The sequence below is a fragment of the Myotis yumanensis genome, unplaced genomic scaffold, assembly GCF_028538775.1.
Source record: "Myotis yumanensis isolate MYYU_CA2020_CCGP unplaced genomic scaffold, mMyoYum1.0.hap1 SCAF_11, whole genome shotgun sequence".
In the NCBI taxonomy this organism is placed as follows: Eukaryota; Metazoa; Chordata; class Mammalia; order Chiroptera; family Vespertilionidae; genus Myotis; species Myotis yumanensis.
This window is the reverse complement of record NW_027223762.1, coordinates 53,061,439-53,086,005: the sequence shown is the minus strand read 5'-3', so window position 1 is coordinate 53,086,005 and position 24,567 is coordinate 53,061,439. Positions and strand designations below refer to the sequence as shown.

General features: G+C 53.3%; 1 protein-coding gene across 4 annotated transcripts; it reads left to right on the top strand.

Annotated features, from left to right (window-relative positions):
• Nucleotides 1-9,312: 9,312 nt before the first annotated feature.
• On the top strand, nt 9,313-23,752 carry CAPG (capping actin protein, gelsolin like). Of its 4 annotated transcripts, none has more exons than XM_070429618.1 (10): nt 9,313-9,332; nt 15,728-15,763; nt 16,487-16,659; nt 16,745-16,899; nt 17,085-17,252; nt 18,289-18,438; nt 18,789-18,881; nt 19,971-20,103; nt 22,918-23,006; nt 23,577-23,752. In XM_070429618.1, the coding sequence occupies exons 2-10, from the start codon at nt 15,741-15,743 to the stop codon at nt 23,640-23,642; spliced, it is 1,050 nt and encodes a 349-aa protein (XP_070285719.1). In that variant the 5' UTR covers nt 9,313-9,332; nt 15,728-15,740; the 3' UTR covers nt 23,643-23,752. The 4 variants fall into 4 exon arrangements, with proteins under 4 accessions (XP_070285719.1, XP_070285717.1, XP_070285720.1 ...); XM_070429616.1 differs by lacking the exon at nt 9,313-9,332 and adding an exon at nt 10,195-10,213; XM_070429619.1 differs by lacking the exon at nt 9,313-9,332 and adding an exon at nt 10,495-10,558 and having other exon boundaries at nt 16,490-16,659.
• The last annotated feature ends 815 nt before the right edge of the window (nt 23,753-24,567 follow it).

The window sequence follows — 24,567 nt, the reverse complement described above, 5'->3', positions numbered from 1 at the left end:
TTACTCTTCATCCAATCCCACAGATTCCTCTGCTTTGTTTTCTCCCACCTCCCTGATCTACCACCAATAAATTTCATGTAACCACCCCCTTACATCTTCTTTGATTCTAATGTATAAAATAAGTATAAAACTGCCATTTTCTGCGTCATTTTCTCAATTTGTTGAGAGTTTGCTTCCTGGCAATTGTTTTCAGTTTGGCTCAAATAAAATCATAGCCCTAGCCGGTTTGGCTCAGTAGATGGAGCTTCAACCTGTGGACTGAAGGATCCCAGGTTTGATTCTGGCCAACGGCACATGCCTGGGTTGCGGGCTTGATCCTCAGTAGGGGTCATGCACGAGGTAGCCGATCAATGATTCTCTCTCATCATTGATGTTTCTATCTCTCTATCCCTCTCCCTTCCTCTCTGAAATCAATAAAAAATATATTTTAAAAATCATAAAAATTCTTTACAGGTCTGGACATTTCTTTTAAAAATTATTTTCAATTACAGTTGACATTAAATATTATTTTACATTAATTTCAGGTGTACAGTATAGTGTTTAGACTATCATGTAATTTATAAAGTGATCCCCCCAATATTTCCAGTACCCACCTGGCACCATACATAGTTATTACAATATTATTGACGATGTTCCCTATGCTATACTTTACACTCCATGATTTGTAACTACCAATTTGTACTTCTTAATCACTTCACCTTTTTCTTTTAAAAAAAATATTTTTATTGATTGATTTCAGAGAAGGAGGGAGAGGAGAGAGAGATAGAAACATCAGTGATGAGAGAGAATTATTGATCAGCTGCCTCCTGCACACCCCACACTGGGGATTGAGCCCACAACCCGGGCCTGTGCCCTGACCAGGAATCAAACTGTGACCTCCTGGTTCATAGGTCAACGCTCAACCACTGAGCCACGGCAGCCGAGCCACTTCACCTTTTTTATCCAGTCCCCAGGCCCCCTCCCCTATGGCAACAATCAGTTGTTCTCTGTATCAATGAGTCTGTTCTATTTTGTTTGTTCATTTATTTTGTTCTTTAGGTTTGCATTTAAGTAAAATCATATGGTACTTGTCTTTCTCTGGCTGACTGATTTTACTTGGCATAATACTCTCTAGGTCCATCCATGCTGTTGCAAATGGTAAGGTTTTCTTCTTTTTAATGGCTGAATCATATTCATATATATTACTTTTTTTTAAGTTTTTTAAAAATATATTTTATTGATTTTTTTTACAGAGAGGAAGTGGGAAAGATAGAGAGTTAGAAACATCAATGAGAGAGAAACATCGATCAGCTGCCTCCTGCACACTCCTTACTGGGGATGTGCCCGAAACCAAGGTACATGCCCTTGACTGGAATCGAACCCAGGACCCTTGAGTCCTCAGGCTGACGCTCTATCCACTGAGCCAAACCGGCCAGGGCCATAAATATTACTTTTTTATCCAATCGTCTATTAATGAGCACTTGGGTTGATTCCATATGTTGGCTATTGTAAATAATGCTGCAATTAATATAGGTGTGCATATCTCTTCAAATTATTGTTTTGGATTTCTTTGGATATATGCCCAGAAGTGGAATTGCTGGGTCTTAAGGCAGTTCTTTTTTTTTTTATTTCAGAGAGGAAAGGAGAGGGAGAGATAGAAACACCAGTGATGAGAGAGAATCATTGATCAGCTGCCTCCTGCACGCCCCCTACTGGGGATCGAGCCCATAACCCAGGCACGTGCCCTTGACGGGAATCGAACCTGGGACCCTTCAGTCCCCAGGCCAAACTATCCGCTGAGCCAAACCACTTAGGGCAGTGGTCGGCAAACTCATTAGTCAACAGAGCCAAATATCAACAGTACAACGATTGAAATTTCTTTTGAGAGCCAAATTTTTTAAACTTAAACTATATAGGTAGGTACATTGTTATTAACTTAATTAGGGTACTCCTAAGGCTTAGGAAGAGCCACACTCAAGGGGCCAAAGAGCCGCATGTGGCTCGCGAGCCGCAGTTTGCCAACCACAGAGCTAGGGCAAGGCAGTTCTATTTCTTATTTTTTGAGAAACCTCCATTCTGTTTTCCACAATGTCTGCACCAGTTTGCATTCTCACTGACAGTGCACAAGGGTTCCCTTTGCCCCACATCCTTGCCAACACTTGTTGTTTGTTGATTTATTGTTGATAGCCATTCTGACAGGTGTGAGGCGATATCTCATGGTGGTTTCAATTTTCACTTCTCTAATAATTAGTGAGATTGAGCATCTTTTCATGTCTCTTGGCCATCTGTATGGGTTTGGTCTTTTTTATATAGTCTCTGCCCTTCCACCCAGTGTAAGCAGCTGGCTTATGGGGAGGGGTAGAGCAGATTTTTGTAGATGACCTGCTGCTCTCCCATATTACTGGCATTATTGGAATAAACGCTCATATATAATTTAACCCTGTCTCTGCTTAATTTGGCTCAAGTAGTGACAGGCAGCCCGAACCCCTTGGTTGTTCGGTTACAAAGTGACTATAAAAAAATGCCTTCTTTAATGGCTGCTGAAGCCCAGGGAATTTTCTTATGAAACTCTTACTGTCCTCCTGGCTTCTGGCAACCTTTAGATGGTAATTGTCATTTATACCATTGTGTTTTTATAGCTCTTGGCCTGATTAAACCGTAACATTGGTTCCCAATTGCACAACTAGTAGGAATCAGATTAATAATGAACAACACTTGAGGGCTTCCAATGAGAAATAGGTGGGCCACATTAAAATAATAATAGTAATAACAATCTACACTAATAAAAGAGAAAGATGCAAATCGACTGTACCTTCGTGATGCCCACCAGCCAATCAGGCGTGAGTATGCAAATTAACCCAACAAAGATGGTGGGTTAATTTCCATATGCATTCCACACCATCCCAGCCGCTCCAGGCCTCTGGGCAGCGTGGGAAGGCGGAAAGGTGGCTCCGGCCGGAGCAAAGGCGGTGCCGGCAGCCAGGGGAAGGAAGGCCCATTCTTGCACAAATCTTTGTAATCTCTAGTAATAATAATAATAATAATAACACCAGTAAATGGGAACCCATCTCATGTTTCAATTGTGAAAACTGAAGAGGTGTATGGTGTGCCCTCAAACTGCAAATAAACTATACTAGATGCAAAACACAGAAAAGTGAGACAGCAAAACTTGGATCCTGATACTTGTAGGATAGAAATGACCCAGAGTGGCCCTAACTGGTTTGGCTCAGTGGATAGAGCGCCGGTCTGTGGACTGAAAGGTTCCAGGTTCAATTCCGGCCAAGGGCAAGTACCTTGGTTTCGGGCACATCCCCAGTAGGAGGTGTGCAGGAGGCAGCTGATCAATGTTTCTCTTTCATCGATGTTTCTAACTCTCTATCCCTCTCCCTTCCTCTCTGTAAAAAATCAATTAAAAAATATATTTAAAAAAAAGAAATGACCCAGAGTGTTTTTATTGTAATTTTTTTATAAGAGAACATTTATTTATAACATCACAGAGGTAAAGAAAGGGCCCTTGGAGCTTGGGGGTGAGGACGGTAGTGGTCTTGTGCCTGGGGTGGAGAGGAGAGGGGGAAGGGGAGGGGAAGGGGGAAGGAAAGGTGAGGGAGTGCTCCCGGGAGGGAGAGTGCTCGCAGAGTGTTTTCTTAACCAAAGCCCATAAGACCTGACTGCCTCCCATTTACATGGCTTTCCCTTTGGAGAAAAATTCAGCCTTGACTTTCATTCAAGGTTATGATCCCAAATGGTCCACCATTTCAGCAACACAAATGACATGGAAACATCCTAGGGACTGTGGGACCGCATTATCCAGCCAGGAGGTCGGTCATTAATGTATCCTTCAGAATGGTTTATGACAAAAAGGGGGACGTATGGACGGAGAGGGGGCCACATACTGAAGGACAAGCTCAGGGGAGGCCCGCATGGCAGGCCCTACACATTCAGAGACCGAAAGTAATCACATAGGATGGTCTAAACATACAAACTCCTAACTAAAAGCAAGTCATGGCAGGTAATTACGCCCAGGCCTGTAGCTTCCTTGACAAAGGTCAATCTTTACCTTACGTGAGCCTGCTTTTTTTTTTTGTAATTTAATTCTTTATTAAGGAAATTGGATTCTTTTGTTACAACTCTTTAGATTTGTGTTTGCAAACATTTAACATGGGGGTGGGGAGGGGAAACCAAGAACAGCCCACACCACCCTTTACCTTCCCCAGCTTCTGGCAGAAGCAGGACCTAGAATAGGGCTCCCGATAGGGGTTTGCACTTGAACCTTGCCTGGTTCGCGCTCCGGGACCCCAAAATGCCTTCATAACCTGGGAACCGGGCTCTGGGTAGTGTTGGGGGAGCTCTGGGTCGCCACCTCCTAGACTGTGGGGAACAGCGGGGTCGCCTTCTCCCAGACTTTGTCAGGGGAGGCCTGGACCGTAGCCACCCGGACTGCAGGGGAGAATTCTGGGGCTCGGCCTGCTGGGCAGCGTTCTTCCACGAGCCTTGTGCCCAGAGTTGGCGGTGATAGTGAGCCAAGTTTATGATCATCTCGGACACATTCTTTTGGTAAGAAGGCCGACCCAATACAAAGATCTCAGCCTCGCCTTCAGAGTCCCACTGATGCATGCGACAGGGCCTGCGACACACACTCGACGGGCAGAATGTGCTCTCTGCCCGGCGAAGATCTTCCAGCAGCCTCGCCTCGAGGTGACCTGTCTGCGGGCTCTTGAGGTACTTACTCTGTGTGCAACCAAGAGGGCGGCTTCTCGCTGTCACCCAGCATCTGGACCGCCCCCCCCCCACCCCCGCTGCTCCAGTGGCACCAGTGTGGGAAAGCACGTGGCGGTGGCCAGGCTGCGGCGGGACACGCGGAGATGCTGGTGCAGATGCAGGTGGGCCTGGCTAGGCCGTGAGCCTGCTGTTTGTCTTTTCCCATCGAAGATAACATTCCTTTGAAATGTCAGAGTAATCTCCAGGCCTCTCAGGGCACACCCACTGCCCCAGAGCTGGAGCCCGCAGCACCCCTCATTGTCATCTCACCCCCCAAATACTACCTTTATGTGCTATAAGTGCTTAACTATCCTATGCCTGTTGTAGGCAGTTAGACAGACATGAGCAGAGCAAGGATGATGGGCCAGGAAGCCCAGGATGCCCAGCACGGGGCAAAACTGGGAAAACAAGAACTTCACGCCCAGGGAGACTTTTCCTCCCCTAGCGAACGGCTGGTCATGTAGTTTGGACCCCCTGATCTTCTCTCCCTAGAGATAACATCTGGGCCTCAGTGTATTTCAGCTCCGGGCCCAGAAAAGCAGAAAAACCAGACAAATGACACGGTGGCAGCCTCAGGACCAGCTGCATTGACTAATGACCCCCACCCATGGCGCTGACCAATCAATGGAGACCATGACCCTGACAGAGCACACCTGGACAGCTGATGAATATTCTATCGAGACCCTCCCCTGAGACCTCCCCTAAGATGTCCACCTGCAGGAGAGATAATGTGCTCAGGATGAAGGGCCCAGGGTAGGCTCTTCCCCAGGGGAGCATGCCCACACCGTTCCCTTTCCCGTCTCCCCTTTAAGGGACTTGCAACCAGGGGAGCAGTGGGGCTACCACGGAGCCACACCGGCCAGGGCTGCACTCTGTCTCTTGATTGAGCTCTTTCCTTCAAGAAGACAAGAACCGAGGTCTCCTTGTTCACAGGTAGCATACCCATCAATGTATGAGAAGGATGTGTCTCTGTTTTACCCTTTATCCCATCTCAGCGATTTCCCCACTTTGCTTTCTCCCACCTACCCAATCTCCCACCAATAAATGTCATGTAACACATCTAGTTAGGACTGTAGGGCAGTACACTCCTTAATGGCCATTTGTAAGCTTCTGCCACAGGAGAACAGAGACCAGGAAAGACTCACTGGCCACAGGAGTCAGACCACACAAGGCATGGACACTGTCCCGGTGGCACCCGACTCACACCTGCTTCCCATCCGCATTAGGAGCTCACATCTCAGCCCCCAACCCACTGAGGGCACGTGTTCCACCAGGGACTGCACATAGGGACGGAGCTCCGGCGTCTGTGCTGCCATCACCGACCAGTGTCCCCTTGGCTCAGGGCTGCGTAGGCCTTCCCTGTGGATAGCCCCTCCCCCACTCCTTTCCCTAAATAAGTGCAATTTTCTTTAATCACCATCAGAGATGGCTACTTAGCCTACCCCTGTGCACCATCCACCATGTTCACCTTCCACTTCTTTAAAAAAAATTACATATATATATATATATATATATATATATATATATATATTGATTTCAGAGAGGAAGGGAGAGGACAAGAGAGAGAAGAACATCAATGATGAGAGAGAATCATTGATTGGCTGCCTCCTGCACATCCCCTACTAGAGATCCAGCCCGCAACCCAGGCATGTGCCCTTGACCAGAATAGAACCCAGGACCCTTCAGTCAGCAGGCTGACGCTCTATCCACAGAGCCAAACTGGCTAGGGCCACCTTTCACTTCTTAAACTCTCACAATGTCTCTTGGCCTGGCTCTTCTCGGTACGGACCAAACACCCCTTACATCTTTTATGATTCTAATGTATAAACTAAGCTGTGAAATGCCATTTTCTGGACCATTTCCTAAATTTATTGAGATTTTGCTTCCTGGCCATTGTCATCAGTTTGGCTCAGATAAACTCATAAAAAGTCTCTGCAAGTTTGGACGTTCCTTACAGCAACACCTACCTTCTTGAGCCTCCCTGAATCTTCATGCATTAAGCACAATAATGGCAGTGGGTGTGAGGACCAACCAAGATCATTTTTTTTTTTTTTAAATATATTTTATTGATTTTTTACAGAGAAGAAGGGAGAGGGATAGAGAGCTAGAAACATCAATGAGAGAGAAACATCGATCAGCTGCCTCCTGCACGCCCCCCAGTGGGGATGCGCCCGCAACCAAGGCACATGCCCTTGACCGGAATCGAACCCGGGACCCTTGAGTCCGCAGGCCGACGCTCTATCCACTGAGCCAAACCGGTTCGGCCAAGATCATTTTTAAAACACAAAGTCATAGTGGGCCTCAAGGAACAGTAACTGATATCGCTTGATTGAAGCCAAAGACCCACCCACTGCCTGGCTAGGTTGTGACCACGCAGCCCTCTGAACACGGTTACCCTAGCCTGGTTGTCTCAGCTTCCCCAGGACCCGCCATAATTCCAGTGTGTTTCCGTGCCTGTGACCCAGGAGGGACGACTCGGGGGACAGGGCACACACAGGCGGCCTGGTTTCAGCAGCGTCCCCAGCTGGCTCAGCCACCCGCCCTCCCTCCAACTCACTCCAGCGTCATCTGCTGGCTCACATGGGGGAGGGGAGGAGGAGGCGCTGGCGGGCAAGTTGCACTTTGGGGGCTGACTGACAGGGTGCCCGCCGGGGCTCCCCCTTTAGGGGTAGGTGGGCCTTGGCTGCTCCAGGGCCACCTCCTCGGTGCGCCCCGCTCCCCCCCTTCCCTTTGTGGGGTGCCCCCGCATGACTAATCATGTCTCCTGGCTTCCAGTCAGGAGGGGCGGGAGAGGGCGGGTCCAGGCTAAAGAGCTTTTACTACGTTTGGGACAAACCTAACATTCCTGCTGGGGGAGACCAGACAAGGAGGAAAAATGTGAGTCTAGTAAAAACAAGTTTTAGAATCTTGTTACCAGGTAACGTCCTTAGCGTGTGCATCGTTAGGCTGTAGGCAGTTAGATGTGAGAAGAGCAAGGACGATGGGCCAGGGACAGGTCACCAGGAGGGAAAGCCTCGCCAGGGACCATCAACTCGAGGGCGGGACCTCACCCCCAGCGTGACTTCCTCCCCTAGCAAATCGCTGGTCATGCGGTTTGGACTCCCTGACCTTTCCTCCCTAGAGATAACATCTGGGCCTCAGAGTATTTCAGTTCTAGGCCCAGATTAGCAAGAAAACCAGCCACAGCTGACCAGCTGCGTGGAATAATGACCCCCTGCCCTGGTGCCGGCCAATCAATCAATGGAGGCCACAACCCTGACAGGACACCCTGGAAAACTGCTGACTATGCTATTAAGATCTTTCCCTAAAATCTCCGCCCTTAAAACCCTTAGGATGGAGGACCCAGTGCGCTCTCCCTCCTGGGAGCACGCCAAGCCCATTTCTTGTAGGAATTACTTTTTCTACCTCTGTAATGTACCCAGGAAATGCTCTCTTACAGTTTTGGGTCTTGCTCTGAATTCTTCCCTAGCCAGAACCTGAACCCAGGTTTGGTCTGACCCCCACAGTCATATACACTGTGCCGTTCCGCTGCAGCCTACAGCAGTTAGTTACAAGGCTCCGGGGCCTCCCAGGCTGAGTGACATGCTCCTTTGTTTCACTGTTAATTTGCAAACCCTTTTTTCCCTGTGGTCAGGGTGCCACCTTTAGCCAGAGGAGACTTCAGTGTGGAGAACAGTTATTCCCACCCATCCTTGTGCCCCCGGGTGGGTGCACAGAGGCTGGAACTAAGGGCTACCCAGGTTCTAAGCCGTCCAGGAGCCTGCTGGGGTGGGAGTGAGAGAGCGGTGAGAAGGGGCAATCAACTTCGTCCCTCTGCGCTGGAGGAGGGAGCAGGAGCCTTGCTTCCCAAGATGCTGTGCCCATTTACTGGAGTCTGTTAGGGTCACCGAAGGAGGTATGCACGAGGCCAAAAGTGGTAAGGGATTATAAATGTATTAGGTCCTCTGGATACCAGATGGGCTGAGCCCCCAAATGGTACCAGCACCCAGAGATGGGGAAGGCATAGGTTTTATTTATTTATTTAAAAATATTTTTAATTGATTTCGTAGAGGAAGGGAGAGAGATAGAAACATCAGTGATGAGAGAGAGTCATTGATCAGCTGCCTTCCACATGCCCCACACTGGGAATCGAGCCCACAACCTGGGCATGTGCCCTGACTGGGAACTGAACGGTGACCTCCTGGTTCATAGGTCCACACTCAACCACTGAGCCACACCAGCCAGGCTTAAAGAACGCCAGGCGGGCTTTTTCGAGGGACACTCTCTGGGTGGGTCCAGATCCTGGGAAAGTCCGGAGCGGAAAGATAATGGTCTTAGCAGTGGACTGTGGCCTAAGCAAAGGGGAATGCCAGTTGTGAAGGTCAGTTCCCAGGGGAGGGGGTATCGATTCAATTACTTGATCAGACCTAACAGGGTCCTCCTAGCAAATTATCAGTGTTGGGAAGGGGAAAACGTCCAGGTTTATTAAGCATCTATTACTTGCTCATTAATTATAGGATCTACTTTCATCTTCCCACTTATCGTTATACCCATTTTACAGATAGCGCACACGGAGGCTCCAGGAAATCAAGTCACTTGCCCCAGGAAGACAGCCAGTAAGTAGCCAAACTGTCTAACTGTTTCCACTGTACCAGTTTACCTGCCCAGCCCCTGGATCCCCTGGGTTCCAACCCAGATTACCCTACTTTTAATGCCAGCAGTTTGGCCGCTGAGACACTCAGATACCACCTGCCCCTTTCCCGGACTGCATTTCTTTGAAGAGAACATTTAACTTCCCCTCTTGCTCTGGTCCAGAAACTTTTAATCCATGCATTGATTTTGTTTCACTGCTCACACCGCTTCCTCCTACTCGGGGCCTGGACCCTGAGGGCTGAGCCTTATTATCTTTAACTAGCCTGCTGACCAGCCCTGGACCGGGGCCTGCCTGTGTCCACAACAGGGGACCAGCTCTGGCTGAGCAGCCACGCGTGTGTGGCTGTGTAACTGGGTGCTCCCTTGCTCCTGGAGCACACGCGGACTCCGCCTCATCCTTCTGCGAGGACTCAGAGGGAGTGGGAGCTCCTCGTGCCCTGCCTCCGGCTCCCTGCATGACCGTGGGCAAGTCACCTGAGCCGCAGGGCCTTGGTTTCCTCCCCTGGAAAGTGAGTGAGTTGGAGAGAGGAGTCCATGGCCCGCTGATGTGATGTATGCAAGAGGGTGGCCCCTGGGTGCAGGCAGAACCACACTTGTCACTGCTGCCCCAGGCGGCCTGGTGAGGAGACTGGAGGGAGGGGAAGCTGAGCGGGCACACCCGAAGGGCCTCAGCCCGCAGGACACAGTACAGACTCGCACACCACAGGCCCACGTTTCCCATTACCCGTGGGAGGTGACCAGTCAGGGGAGGAGGAAAAAGTCCCTGCAGAGGCAGGAACCCCACCCGGGAAAAGTGACTAACCCAGTGGAGGCTGGCGCAGGGCGGACAGCCTGCCTGAGGCTGGTGAGTGCAACAGGCCGGCCAGCGGGCGTGGCTTTCCTGTCCGAGTGGCTCTGCTCGCTGGTGGACGCTGATCCTGGGGGACGGGCTGGCAGCTGGCTAAGGCCCCTAGGAAGCCCCCCACCCCCACCCCCACCCCCACCCCAGCCTGGGCTGGGATGGACCTTGGCCTCCCTGTGGGTGCCTCTCTGGGACCCGCGGGACTCAGCACCAGCAGGGATTGGAGCAGGGGTGGGGCAGGTGGGTGGGGCAGCCCCCGAGGAGTCAGAAGGAAGTGAGAGGCTGGGGTGGGGCAGGAAGGGAGGAAGCAGAGCTGGAAAGTAGAAGTAGAAGCTGTGCTGCAGAAAGGTGAAAGGGGGCTGGCCGGGACCCTCGGCGGTGGAGGGGGGGGGCGGGTGAACGGGGCTGGCTGCCGGGGTCTGGAAGGAGACCAGGTTGCCGGGAGCCACTGTGTCCTGGCAGCTTTCTGCCAGGTTCCAGGGGCCTCACCTGGCAGGAGCCAGCAGCCGCGGGAGGAGATGGGTTGGGATCAGGATCCTGATGGGGAGCTCCTGCGTGGGGGCTTGTCCTGGTGTGAGTGCTGGTGACAGCCTCCCGACTGAGGCCACCTCCCCGAGAGACGGGACCCCAGAAGGCCCTCAGCCGGCCTGGAAATGCATTCAGACTTGAGGTCACCTGTCCCCAAGCCTGGACTGTGGGGTGACTGTAGAGTGGCTGGGGGAGGGGCCCAAGCAGGCCAAGCATTTGAATTCCAGATCCTGCCGGGGATCTGCTGGCTGCCTGGGGTGCAATGAGGGGGGGTAAAGGGGGAGGGGGAGGAGGAGGGGGTCCTATCGGTATCAGGGGAAATCGCACCACCCAGGAGCCTCTGCACCCAGCTCGTGAGAATGCCGCTTTCCCGGACTGGAGGGTCTGGTGTTGTTTGGGGGGAGTGGTAGGGACTGTTCCATTTCACAACTAGGGACACACTGGGACTGGGAGGTGAAGGGACCTGTTGGGGATCAGTGGAATCAGGGAGCAAGGATACAACAGAGGACTTTTGTCATTGTGACAGCCTCCAGGCATTGCCTGAAATGTAAGCACGTCAGCAAGGGCCCCCCCCCGCCCCCGCTCCAGGGCATGCACCCCACCCCGACCCATGACAGTCTGACTGGATCCCTGGTCCTGCCTCTGCCGCGCCTGCTCCAGCCTGTCTCACTCTGTTCAATCCTGTGCTCTCGGGCTCCGTTCTGGTCTAATAGTCGGAGCCCCTGCAGGGTAGCATTAAGATTCCTTCTGAGGCTGATGACTGGGGTTCTGCGCCATCCCCCACCCAGGGGCCGTCTGTCTGCGGTTCCACTGGCTGTGATGGCTCCCTGCTCCATGGCCCCTTCAGGCAGACCGGGCCACAGGTTGCTCTTCATTTCTGCGCCCCCCCTCCTCCCATCCTGCCCGGGGCCAAACTCCCAGCACAGACCTTAATGGCATTGAGTAGAGCCTGTCAGGGGCTGCTTGAGGAATGCAGGGCCCTCAGGCCTGTCCCCTCCTCTGGCTGAGCCATGAGGCGGTCAGGTCCTGCTCTATGGGAGCTACAGGAAGGGACTGAAGTGCATGGTCCCAGGTGAGAGGGCTGGGAACTCCCAGAGAAGGCGCAGGCCACGGAATGTCCTGGAAGGCTCCTGGGACTTGATATGGGCCTGGGGGTGAGGAGGGGCTTTGATGGATTTGAGGGAGGAGGTGCGCGCTGAGGAGGCTCCAGGAACTGTGGGCTTGGGCAGAGGGGCTGGGAGGGACGGGAGAGTGAAAGGCAGGAGGTGAGGTGGACTTTGTGGGTGAGGCTGGAGCAGCAGCCTGGGGGGCGGGGACCTGAAGGGGTAGCTGCGGGGAGCGGGGTGTCAGCTCTGACCGGTGCCCAAGAGGCACCTGGAATTTCTCAGTCTGATTTTAACTGGTCTGCTATGGGGCCTGCGACATTGGGATTTTTTTTTGCAGGCTCCCAGGTGATTCTAATGTGCAGGCGAGTGTGAGGCCCAGCTCTGGGCAGCTCACTGGCAGCATCAGAATCACCTGGAACATACATTCCACGAGCTGGCGCACAGGCCCCCTGCGGACCTGTGGAATCCAATCTCCAGCCTGGGGTTTGGGCATCCCTGTTTTTGTCTTGTTGTGTTTTTAATATATTTTTTAAAATATATTATATTGATTTTTTTTTACAGAGAGGAAGAGAGAGGGATAGAGAGTTAGAAACATCAATGAGAGAGAAAAACATTGATCAGCTGCCTCCTACACACCTCCTACTGGGGATGTGCCTGCCACTGAGGTACATGCCCTTGACCGGAATCGAACCAAAGGCTGACGCTCTATCCACTGAGCCAAACCTGTTAGGGCTTGTTTTTAATATTTTTATTGATTTCAGAGAGGAAGGGAAAGGGAGAGAGAGATAGAAACATCAATGATGAGAGAGAATCATTGATCGGCCGCCTCCTGCACGTCCCCTACTGGGGATCGAGCCCTGACCTCCTGGTTCATGGGTTGATGCTCACTCAACCATTGAGCCACACCGGCTGGCTGGCCACCCCTATTTCTTTAAGATCCTGAGGTGATTCTAACGGGCAGCCAGGTGGAGAGCCAGGGTGACGACGGAGCAGGCAGCCGAGCCCCTTTCATCAAGACTCTGCAGTGGCTCTCCGAGGCCTGTGGGCTGCCTGCTTTTGAGTTGTGGCCTGAGCTCTCAGATCAGTATCTCAGAATGAAAAATAGCAAGGCTGACGTTGGTCCGCTTGGTCACGCCATCTCTGTCCCACACTCGCCCCACTGGCTTGGGCGAGGGCAGCGGCCTCACCACTTCAGGCCTGAGTCACAGGCTGTTGCAGGGGATGTGGGCACAGCATGTGACTCTCTGTGGGACAGAGAAGTGTTACAGGTTCCTGCTCCAAACCTCCCCCTCACCGCCTCCCCTTTGTGGGGAAGCGTGGATCCAAAACATGCCTTCAGCGATGTTGTAAGGTAAAGAGTGGGAAAGGAAAGTCGTAATTCACATGGTATCTTCCACCCATAGCCACTGCTCCTGTTTCTCCCTGTTTGCTCTTCAGACTCAACACCCACTGCTCTTCTAGCCACCTCCCCCCCGCCCCCCCCCCCCCCCAACAAAGACTTTTCTCTGCTTCCCCAGCCCTCAAGAATCTCCTGATGGTGCCAGTTTGCCTCTTCGCCCTGAAATTCCCAGTCCCTTACCCTGCACCACTGGCGCTCGCCTTACAAAAACGCTGTTCAGCCGGTGGGAATGGCCCAGTTGGTTGAGCATCGTCCTGTGCACAGAAAGGCTGCCGGTTCGATTCCCGGTCAGGGCACATATCTGGGTTGCGGGTTCTAACCCCAGTTGAGCATGTACAGAAGGCAACCAATTAATGTTTCTCTCTCACATCAATGTTTCTGTTTCCTCTCTCTCTTTCTCTTTCTCTCTCTTCCCCTCTCCCTCTCCATCTCCCTCTTCCTACCTCCCCCCCCCACGCCTCTTTCTAAGCAGTGAGTATTAAAAAAAATTTTTAAATGCATAAATAAGTGGAACAACAATTTGATGTTTCTCTCTCAAATGTTTTAAAATGCTCATTGTTTTGCAGTACTTGCTGGTGTGGGCTCTGCATTTTAAGCCAAAAAAAAGAAACCCTCTGGTAATGGGAACATATGAAAGAGACAGTGAGTGAAGCTGTAGTTACTGCATCTGCTGAATTTTTATTTGTATTTTTTAATATATTTTATTGATTTTCCACAGAGAGGAAGGGAGAGGGATAGAGAGCTAGAAACATCGATGAGAGAGAAACATCCATCAGCTGCCTCCTACACACCACCCACTGGGGATGTGCCCGCAACCAAGGTACATGCCCCTGACTGGAATTGAACCTGGGACCCTTGAGTCCGCAGGCCAACGCTCTATCCACTGAGCCAAACCGGCCAGGGCTATTTGTATTATTTTTTAAAATTTTTATTGATTGATTTTAGAGAGGGAGGGAGGGCGAGGGCGGGGGGGGGGGGGGAGAGAGAGAGAGAGAGAGAGAGAGAGATTCATTGTTTTATTGTTCCACTTATTTATGCATTCATTGGTTGATTCTTATATGTGCCCTGACCCGGGATTGAACCCAAAACGTTGGCATATCGGGATGACTCTCTAATCAACTTCAGCCGTGGGCAAACTACAGCCCGTTTGAAATGAATAAAACTAAAAAAAAAAAAAAAAAAGACCGTACCCTTGTATGTAATGATGTTTACTTTGAATTTATATTAGTTCACACACACACTCCATCCATGCTTTTGTTCCGGCCCTCCGGTCCAGTTTAAGAACCCATTGTGGCCCTCGAGTCAAAAAGTTTGCCCACCCCTGAACTAGCTACTAGTCCAGGGTGCATTGGCTGAATTTTTAAAAAGTTAATATATGTTTAAAGTACTTCCTTTAGCATTTTTTCCCCTTGAATAATGTTTGTCCCCAAAGGTTACTGTTACTGACCTACAGAGTAAAGATGATGTTCGTCATTCTGGCGTTTGAAGGGAGCTGGGCATATACTAGTAGAAATGATAGCTGATACCCCAGAGAAGGTATTAAGTTTAATGTTAGCTTTAGGGTCTTTTGTTTTTCTGGGTTTTGTTTGTTTTTGGTAGACACATTTTATCAGGTTAAGGAAGTTTGCTGAAAGTTTGTTTTTGTTTATTTTTTGTTTTGATAATGGGCCAGGGCTTTGAAAGTTGTGTGTTTTTAAAAAATATTTATTTCAGAGAAGAAGGGAGAGGGAGAGAGAGATAGAAACATCAATGATAAGAGATAATCATTGATCAGCTGCCTCCTGCATGCCCCACACTGGGTGGGGATCTAGCCCACAACCCAGGCATATGCCTTGACTGGAAATCAAACCATGACCTCCTGGTTCATAAGTTGACACTAAAACTACTGAGCCATGTTGGCTGGGCAAAATTTTTTTCTTAAAAATCAGGAATGGATATAGAATTCTGCTAAACTGCTTTTTCTGCATCTATTGAGATAAAAGTAAAGAAATAGTTAATAGGGTGTATTACATTGATTGATTTTCAGATGTTAAACCAACATTGCATTCCTGGGATAAACCTCCATTTAGTCATATGTTTTATTCTTTATATTATGGCATTCCATATGCTAAAATTTTGTTAATATTTTTGTGCCTTGTGTTCATGAGTGATAGAGAGCTGCATTCCAGCCCCATGCCATGCCCAGGTCTGGAAGCAGAAGAGAGGTGTGGCTCAGTGGTCACAGCACGGGGAAGACCCTGGCCCGGGAGCCAGACACGCAGTTTTCCTGGCCCCTTCCTAGCTGTGTGGCTGGGGACTTAGGCTCTCTGAGCTTCAGGTTCTTTGCCAGCATCATGGAGCCAGATTTAATCTCTCATGCTCTTGGAGATGAAGTAGCTGATGAACATGAAGCCACTTGGCCAAGGTGGAGGGCCTCTCCAGACCACTGGGAAGGGTGGTCATCATGACATTTTGTAATAATAACGGCGTCTTCTCTCGTTTCAGGTCTGGAAACAGCATGTACACACCCATCCCCCAGAGGTAGGCTGTGCACCCCATCCCCTCCCACCCCTCCCCTCCTTCACTTCCAAGGCCGCCTCTCCTCCCCAGCACTCCTCCCCCCAGCATCCCTCCTCCCAGCACTCCTCCCCCAGCATCCCTCCTCCCAGCACTCCTCCCCCAGCATCCCTCCTCCCAGCACTCCTCCCCCAGCATCCCTCCTCCCCAGCATCCCTCCTCCCAGCACTTCTCCCCCAGCATCCCTCCTCCCAGCATCCCTCCTCCCAGCACTCCTCCCCCAGCATCCCTCCTCCCAGCACTCCTCCCCCAGCATCCCTCCTCCCCAGCATCCCTCCTCCCAGCACTCCTCCCCCAGCATCCCTCCTCCCAGCATCCCTCCTCCCAGCACTCCTCCCCCAGCATCCCTCCCCCCAGCACCCCTCCTCCCAGCATCCCTCCTCCCAGCATCCCTCCTCCCAGCACTCCTCCCCCCAGCACTGCTCCCCCCAGCATCCCTCCTCCCAGCACTCCTCCTCCCCAGCATCCCTCCCCCCAGCATCCCTCCTCCCCAGCATCCCTCCTCCCAGCATCCCTCCTCCCAGCATCCCTCCTCCCAGCACTCCTCCCCCAGCATCCCTCCTCCCAGCACTCCTCCCCCCAGCATCCCTCCTCCCCACATCGCAGTCCCCAGGCCTGCCCAGGCCTCTCTGCTCCAGGCCGCTCCTCTCGGGCTCTGGTCGCTGCCAACCCTCTCTCCTCCCACAGCAGTTCTCCATTCTCGACATCAGTGCAGGAGCCCGGCCTGTACGTATGGCGGGTGGAGAAGATGAAGCCGGTGCCCGTGGCCCCCGAGAACCAGGGCGTGTTCTTCTCGGGGGACTCCTACCTGGTGCTGTACAACGGCGCGGAGGAGTTCTCCCACCTGCACCTGTGGATAGGTGAGGGCCTGCAGGGTCTGGGGGTCGGGCCCCGAGGGTGGCGGGGGTCTTACTGGCCTGGCCCTGCCCCCTCCCACCGCCCCAGGCCAGCAGTCCTCGCGGGATGAGCAGGGAGCCTGCGCGGTGCTGGCCGTGCACCTCAACACCCTGCTGGGGGAGCGGCCTGTGCAGCACCGCGAGGTGCAGGGCAACGAGTCGGACCTCTTCATGAGCTACTTCCCGAGGGGCCTCAAGTACCAGGTCAGCCTGCCCTGCGCTTCTCTCAGAGCCCAGCCCCTTCCTGCTGGTGCTCTCCCTGCAGAAGGCCCGGTGTCCTAGGGGCTGGGGCTGCCCGTCTCCCGGGGGGATGGGGTGCGGAGGGCGGGATGGGGTGCGGGGGGCGCCGGGCCCCGCCAGCCCACTGAGGCTGGCCACCTGGGCTGCAGGAAGGCGGCGTGGAGTCGGCATTTCACAAGATCTCCGCAGAGGCCGCCCCAGAGGCCATCAGGAAGCTGTACCAGGTGAAGGGGAAGAAGAATATCCGCGCCACCGAGCGGGCGCTGAGCTGGGACAGCTTCAACACCGGGGACTGCTTCATCCTGGACCTGGGCCAGGTGGGCAGGCGCGGGGACCGCTCTGTCGGCACCGTCCTTGGAAAGGGCGGGGCCGGGAGACCAGGGAGAAGGAGAGCAGCTGTAAGTCCGCTCCAAGTGGGGCCACTCCAGCCATTAGAAACATCTGTGTGCTCAGGACAGAAACCTCCCTCTGCCGCCTAGCGGAGCCTCGGCACTGGAGCCGGCCCTCCTCCTCCTCCTGGAGCCACTGTGCCTCTGAGTTAGCTGCTGCCAGACCATTCATTCACTTCCTCACTCATCCTTTCACTCAGGGAGTCTGATGGCCACTCTGAGTCAGCCCGGGGTCCACTGATTGCTTGCCCTGGGGAGGCAGCCATGACGGGCCTGGCCTGTCACTTGCAGTCATCTATGGCAGGATGTGGTGAGAGAGAGAAAAGGAGAGGGAGAGGGAGAGGGAGAGGGAGAGAAACATCTGTGTGAGAAGATAACATCAGTCGGCTGCCTCCTGCACGCCTCCTATCAGGGATCAAGCCCACAACCTGGGCATACGCCCTGATTGCGAATCGAACCAGCAACCTTTCGGCACAAGGGACGATGTCCAACCAACTGAGCCACCCTGGCCAGGGCTGGACCACATCCTGTGGTGCCGAAGATTTTGGGCAGAAATGGAAGGAGGACTAGAAGCAATGGGATGGAGGCAGGAGGACCAGCTCGAGAGAGGGGATGAGGGCTGTGCCTGGCAGGGGTGCAGGTAGGATGCTCAGGGATGGCATTCACTCACTCATTCATTCATTCATTCATTCATTTTGTGCCTAAATATGTGCCAGTCTCTGTTTGAGCACTGGGCATACAGCAATGAACAAAGCAAAGCAAAACGAAATGGAACACTCATGTCCTAATGAAGCTTACTGTCTAGTCAGGGGAGAGAGATTATACACAAGATAGAGATGTTGAAATGTCGCTGCTAAGTGATGTGGAGAGAAGTAAGGCAGGGGGGAGGCGAGGGGCGGATGGCTGGTGTTGTCATCACCGTGCTCAGAGAAGCCTTCTTTCCCGGCCTCCCCCTTCCCGCCAGAACATCTTCACCTGGTGCGGGGGGAAGTCCAACATCCTGGAGCGCAACAAGGCGCGGGACCTGGCCCTGGCCATCCGGGACAGCGAGCGGCAGGGCAAGGCCCAGGTGGAGATCGTCAGCGATGGGGAGGAGCCTGCCGAGATGATCCAGGTGGAGGGGCTGTTGGGATGGGAGGCCTCTGCTTGGAAGCTGGGAGATGGCTGTGATGGGCTGGGGGCCAGAGGGCGGTCAGTGGAGGACTGGGCGGGGGCGTCGTGGCCGCTGCTCGTGGCTAGTTCATAGGGTGCCTCGGTGTGGTTCAGAGTAAAGTACCCCTGAGGGCGGATGGACCAGTGGCCTGGCAGGTGGGGTGGCCTGGACCCAGCCCTCATCTGTGCTGGGTGCCCTTGTGCAGGACCGTTTGCCCCACCCGAGGCCGAGGCCCTGGGCGTAACGGGTTGGGAAGGTCTGGGACGGGTGCCAGGAATCCCTGGGAACCTAGTCTTCCCTGACTACTGCAGGTCCTGGGCCCCAAGCCTGCTCTGAAGGAGGGCAACCCTGAGGAAGACCTCACAGCTGACCAGACGAATGCCCACGCTGCGGCTCTGTATAAGGTGGGCGTCCGGGGCCTGCCCTGGGCCCGGGCAGGGGTGGGTGCAGCGGGGGCTGAGGGAGAGGAGGCACAGTGGGAAGTCTGGGCTGGGCTGGGAGGGAGAGGAGGATGGGAAGGTGGGTGTCGGGCCCTCCGGGGGAGATGGATGCTACTCCACTTCCGGCCATTCTTGGAGAAGGACATCTGACGATGTCGAGCTTTGCTTTCTGAATCTTTGGGTTTATTTGTCATGTGGAATCCACTTAATTTCCACATGGATTTGGGCCTCTGGGCTGCAGTGGTGAGGGTGATGGGAGGCCTGGGGCTGCCTGGATTTGCCCAGCAGAGCCTCCTCCTTGTCCCGTCTGCTTCCCCGGCCTGGGCTGTGGGTGGGGCCGTGGTGCAGGGAGGCAGCCTCCTCCCTGGACCCTGGACGGAGGTTAGGACTGTGTGTTGGGGGGAGGGTGATCCAACACGGCTCTGTTAGCCTAAAAATAGACTTTCAAACTGAGAGGCAACAAGCATTTAAAAATATTTTTAAATATATTTTATTGATTTTTTACAGAGAGGAAGGGAGAGAGATAGAGAGTTAGAAACATCGATGAGAGAGAAACATCAATCAGCTGCCTCCTGCACACCCCCTACTGAGGATGTGCTGCAACCAAGGTACATGCCCTTGACCAGAATCAAACCCGGGACCCTTCAGTCCGCAGGCCGACACTCTATCCACCGAGCCAAACCGGTTAGGGCGGCAACAAGCATTTTATTTAAGGTCAAAGGAATAGCTATTTGGGAGACACGGATGCAGGCAGAAGCCCAAATAGGGTTCTGGCTAGGAGACAACGAAGGCATTTCTGTTGTCAGATATCTCTGTTCTGAGATATCAGTGATGCTCATTCTGAATGTTTCCGGTCCAGTCCTCCTCATATCTGCTTTCTTGTTATCTTTGCAAAGGGTTCTTTGAAACACTGTTGGGGGGGGGGCAGCCTAAAGGTTACTTTGTCCTATTGAAGGTGTGAGGTGTCTGTGCAGGGCAGCTCCGCTGGGACCTCAGCGTGGGCTCCGTGTGAGAGGGGCTGTGCTGACACTGTTGCTGCACATCCTCCCCCAGGTCTCTGACGCCACCGGGCAGATGAACCTGACCAAGGTGGCCGACTCCAGCCCCTTCGCCATGGAGTTGCTGATACCTGATGACTGCTTTGTGCTGGACAACGGGCTCTGCGGCAAGATCTACATCTGGAAGGGTACGTGGGCATCTCCACGCCAGGCGGAGGCTGGCCTGCTCCGACCCCACAGGCTGATACTCTGGGCCTGCCCTCCGGCTCCGGGCTTCTCGTTTCTGTTCCCACCCCCTAATTCTGAAACTTGAGCATCCCTCAGGATTGCAGGAGGGCTGAGGGCCTGTGAAGACAGATGGCTGGACACCCCCCTCCCTCCCATTCTGATTCACTAGGCACTGGGGCGGGAGCCTGGGAAGCTCCCAGGACCCTGGTCCTGCCGACCTGCCTTGAGGAGCGACAGGCCTTTTAGATAAACTGGCTCACTTTAGGCCGTGGGCAGAGAACTGGGAGAACGTGTCTGGTTGTACATAGAAGCATTGTTGTGCAGAGGCCTGTCCCGTGGTCTGACTCCACAATGGTGAGACAGAGCTGAGTTGTCTGAGTGGTACTGGCAGCTCCGTATCTTCTCCACGCTTGTCTGTTCATGTCTTACCTCCCTGGCCAGGTCATAAACGCCTTGAAAGCAGAAACCATATCATCTCTAGTGTCTTGATGGTATATTTGCTCAACCAAGGCCAAGACACACTGGCAGTCCCAGCCTGGTCAGGAAGATAGAGAGGGTTGGGTGTTCGAAGTGTGGCTGCTGCTGGGCAGTAATGCCATTGCTTTAGGGCAGGGCCCAGAGCAGCAAGCAGCCTGGCAGGTTAAAGTGTGTGTGTGGGGGGGGGGGGGGGGGGGATGCCTTTTCCCTCCTACCACAGGGCTCCTTCCTACGGAACCAATTCCAAGCATGGGGGTCGGGGGGGTGGGCGGGGGTGGGGGGTTTGGTGTGCAGACCTCCATGGGAATGTAATTAACCCCAAGCAAAGAACCAAGCAATTCAGGGAAGAGAAACCAGAGAAGAAAAAACAAACTTGCCAGCCAGGAAGATATCTGGTGGGTAGCCGGTCAAATCACAGAGAAGGGTACGCCACATTAAGTTAGATAATTTGTAGCAACTGGATTGTATAGCCTGGTTGGTGTTGTCACCAAGCAGGGGCACTAAAGCCAGTACTGTGGCACTGGCTTTTAAAAATATATATATATTTATTGATTTGAGAGAGAGAGGAAGGGAGAGGGAGAGAGTGGAACAGCGATGTGAGAGAAACATTGATCAGATTGGTTGCCTCCCGTCTGCACCCCGGCCTGGGATCAAACCACAAACCGGTATGTGCCCTGACTGGGAATCGAACCCGTGACTTTTCAGTTCACGCTCAACCAACTGAGCCACACTGGCCAGGGCAGCACTGGCTTTTGAGAAAAGAAAAAAAAGATTTATTGGGAAGTCAACCAGCAAGGAGATAGGAAGCAACTCAAACTGCCTCCCAGATCGAGGGTGGGGGGGGCGGGGGTAGCGTAAGGGAAGAACAGTCTGGCGCGTGGAGGGCTGGCCGGGCAGGTTTCAATCGGAGGGTTTCAGCACCGGATCGTTCTGGACAACAGACCCTTTGATTCTGAAAGGACTCAGATGATCAAGTTCCAGTCAAGTCTCGACTTTTTGGTTCCAGGGAGTTGGGGGTGAAACTTTGGTTCTGGGTGTTGTTATAGATCAAAATTCTCTCCTGTGCATGCCTCGGCCGCATGTCTTAACGAGTTTGTTCTGTTGACCCCAGTATCTTGTTAGAAAGAGGGTGAGGCCAGCTTGAGCTGGTTCTGCAGTTACAGTGTTAATGAACGAAATTCAACGCAGTCGATGTAAAGATCGTGAATCGGGCTGCTTCCCGTCCAGTAAACGGAAGGGTACCGAGAGGCGCTGTGCAGATGGAAGGCTTCTATCAGGGACAAGGAAGTGAGATGAGTGGATTATTTCAGGCCAGGGCACCTTCTCTTGACGGGGGGGGCTTATCAGGCAGATGCCTCACTAGTGCTCACCAGGAAATTCCAGACGATGGATTTCAGAATTCCACTCCTGGGAGAGGCGGGCACTGCAGTGAGGGTAGGCACTGAGTCTCGTGGGGTTTACCACAAGGGATTCTATTTGGGTCTGTTTGTCTTTAGACCCAACTGTGGAGAGCCAACCACAGTTGACAATATTGTTGCCCTGGAAAATGCCTTAAGCTGGAGCCCACTTGTGTTAAGGGACTGCCGCTAGGAGAGAATGGGTGGCTCTGGGGCCTTCCTTCTTATGCTCTTAGTTGGCATCACTGTTAGGCCTGTGTCGGCGAGCTGGCATTATGGGAGTGAGACTGGGGTCAGTCACACCCTTTGTCCTAGTCGGCTGTACAGTGAAGGCGTGACAACAGAACGTGGCAGGCTCAGGAGGCCAGGGGCCTGCGGTGGGGCCATGGCTCTAATGCCACAAATGTCCCATGAATGTCCCCGGGTCTGATGGAGTGAGTGTTCATGAGTGGGCAGAAGGGCATTTTTCATCTGGCTCAGCTGCCAGGCTGGGAGAAGCCTCAAGGGGCTGACTTCATAACTCCGGAGAGCTCAGCAATCTTATCACCTCCTGGCCCATTTATTTATTTTTTAAATATATTTTTATTGATTTCAGAGAGGAAGGGAGAGGGGAGAGAGATAGAAACATCAATGATGAGAGAGAATCATTGATCAGCTGCCTCCTGCATGCTCCCTACTGGGGATCAAACCTGGGCATGTGCCCCTGACCGGAATCGAACCCGGGACCCTTAAGTCCGAAGGCCGACGCTCTATCCACTGAGCCAAACCGGCTAGGGCTGGCCCATTTATTTTTAAAGTTGCCAGCTATTCTGGGTGCCCCCTGAAATTTCTTCAAGAAAAACGGCATGTGGGCTAGAGAGGGTTCCTGATCTTCTGAAACCTCTCCTTCCTGTGGTCCAGGGCGAAAAGCTAATGAGAAGGAGCGGCAGGCGGCCCTCCAAGTGGCCGAGGGCTTCATCTCCCGCATGCGGTACGCCCCAAACACGCAGGTGAGGAAACACCGTGCCCCTGACCCTCCGCCTGGGACACCTCTCTTGACCTGCTGCTGCTCAGATGGGACAAGAAGGGCAGGAAAGCCTCGGGCAGTGAGGGACAGTCTGGCCTCCCTACCAGACCCACCCAGCGGGGAAGCTCTTCTCAATCCTTGAAAAACTTAAAGTAAATGTGATTTTCTAAGAGGATGTTGGGCAGCACTCCCCTGGGAGCCGGTGAGCCTCTGAACAGCTTGTGCACTTCTGGGCCACTGTCCCAAGCTGGTACCACCCCCTCTCACCCCAGCGTGGTGACTCCACAAACCATTTCGCGGGGAGCTGATAAGGCTCATGTGTAATTGGTGCGTCTTGCAAACTGTTTCCTACGTCCTGGGAGCAGTCTGTCTCCTCAGCCGTGACCTGTAATCTTCCTCAGCTCTTATCACCTTGGGGGAGCATCCTTGGCCTGGACAGCAAGTGGACTGAGGCCTGGTGCCCAGTCCCCCCCCCCCCCCCCAACCCCGTCCTTCCCTGGCGGAGGCAGAGATGGCATCCTTGTGAGCAAGTCTCCCCCTGCTGTCCCTGCAGGTGGAGATCCTGCCCCAGGGCCGTGAAAGTCTCATCTTCAAGCAATTCTTCAAGAACTGGAAGTGAGAGGGCCATCTCGCTGCGCATCCCCCTGCCTGCTTGTTCTTCCTCCTGCTGCCCGGTCAGGGCTGAGGTGCCCTGCAGATGTTCAATAAAGGAGACAAGTGCTTTCCCCACTCTCCGCCTGCACTGCTGCCCCGGCTCACTCTCCCTGCCCCACCTGCTCACCCGGGCTCATTCCTAATGCTGGGTGCAGTGGGATCCAGGGGACACGTTCTCCCCTCCGAGGGGCCAGCGCTGGCTTTGCAGGATTAAGGCAGAGGGGCCAGGACTCCCAGTGGGCCTGGCAGGTACTGCTGTGAACCCAACAGGGAGGTGGCACAGCGCCAGGCTCAGGATCACTTGCAGCCAGAGGCTTCAGATCAGTCTCACGTTCCCAACTGGGAGAAGGTTGTGGCAGCTGGCTGGGGCTGCCTCTCCGTCCGAGCCAGCATTTCCTCAGCTGCCCTAATAAGCCACAGCTTCCAAATGACGCATGTTCGCCAGGCAACGACACTACCTTCCCTCCTGTGCAGAAGTCTGCTCGTCACTTCACGGCACATTGCCTCACGTGTTACCAGGGCCCCTGAGTTCATGCTCTTGCGTAATAGGTGGTGGCTGGAATATCAAAGAGGCTAGATCGCTAAACAAGGGGAGAATGGAGTTGCCCCAAAGCGGTCCCATCCTGAGCACATGACCCAGGGGGATGAGCGAGGCAGGGCGGTGTGAGCCTCGACCAGAGTGCGAGGCCTGGCCGGGCACGTCTGTGCTGACCCAAGCTCACCCCTGGGCTCCCGGGGCTGTGTGGCTTCTGAGCTGACATGCTTGCTCTTTCCAGTCTAAATAGAAATTCTAATCAAGTTCATCTTGTTGATTTTGTGCCAAGAGGCACAAAAAATCAGCTCCCTGGATATCTGCCTTTCTCTGCACAGTCGTCCACCTGACAGCCGAC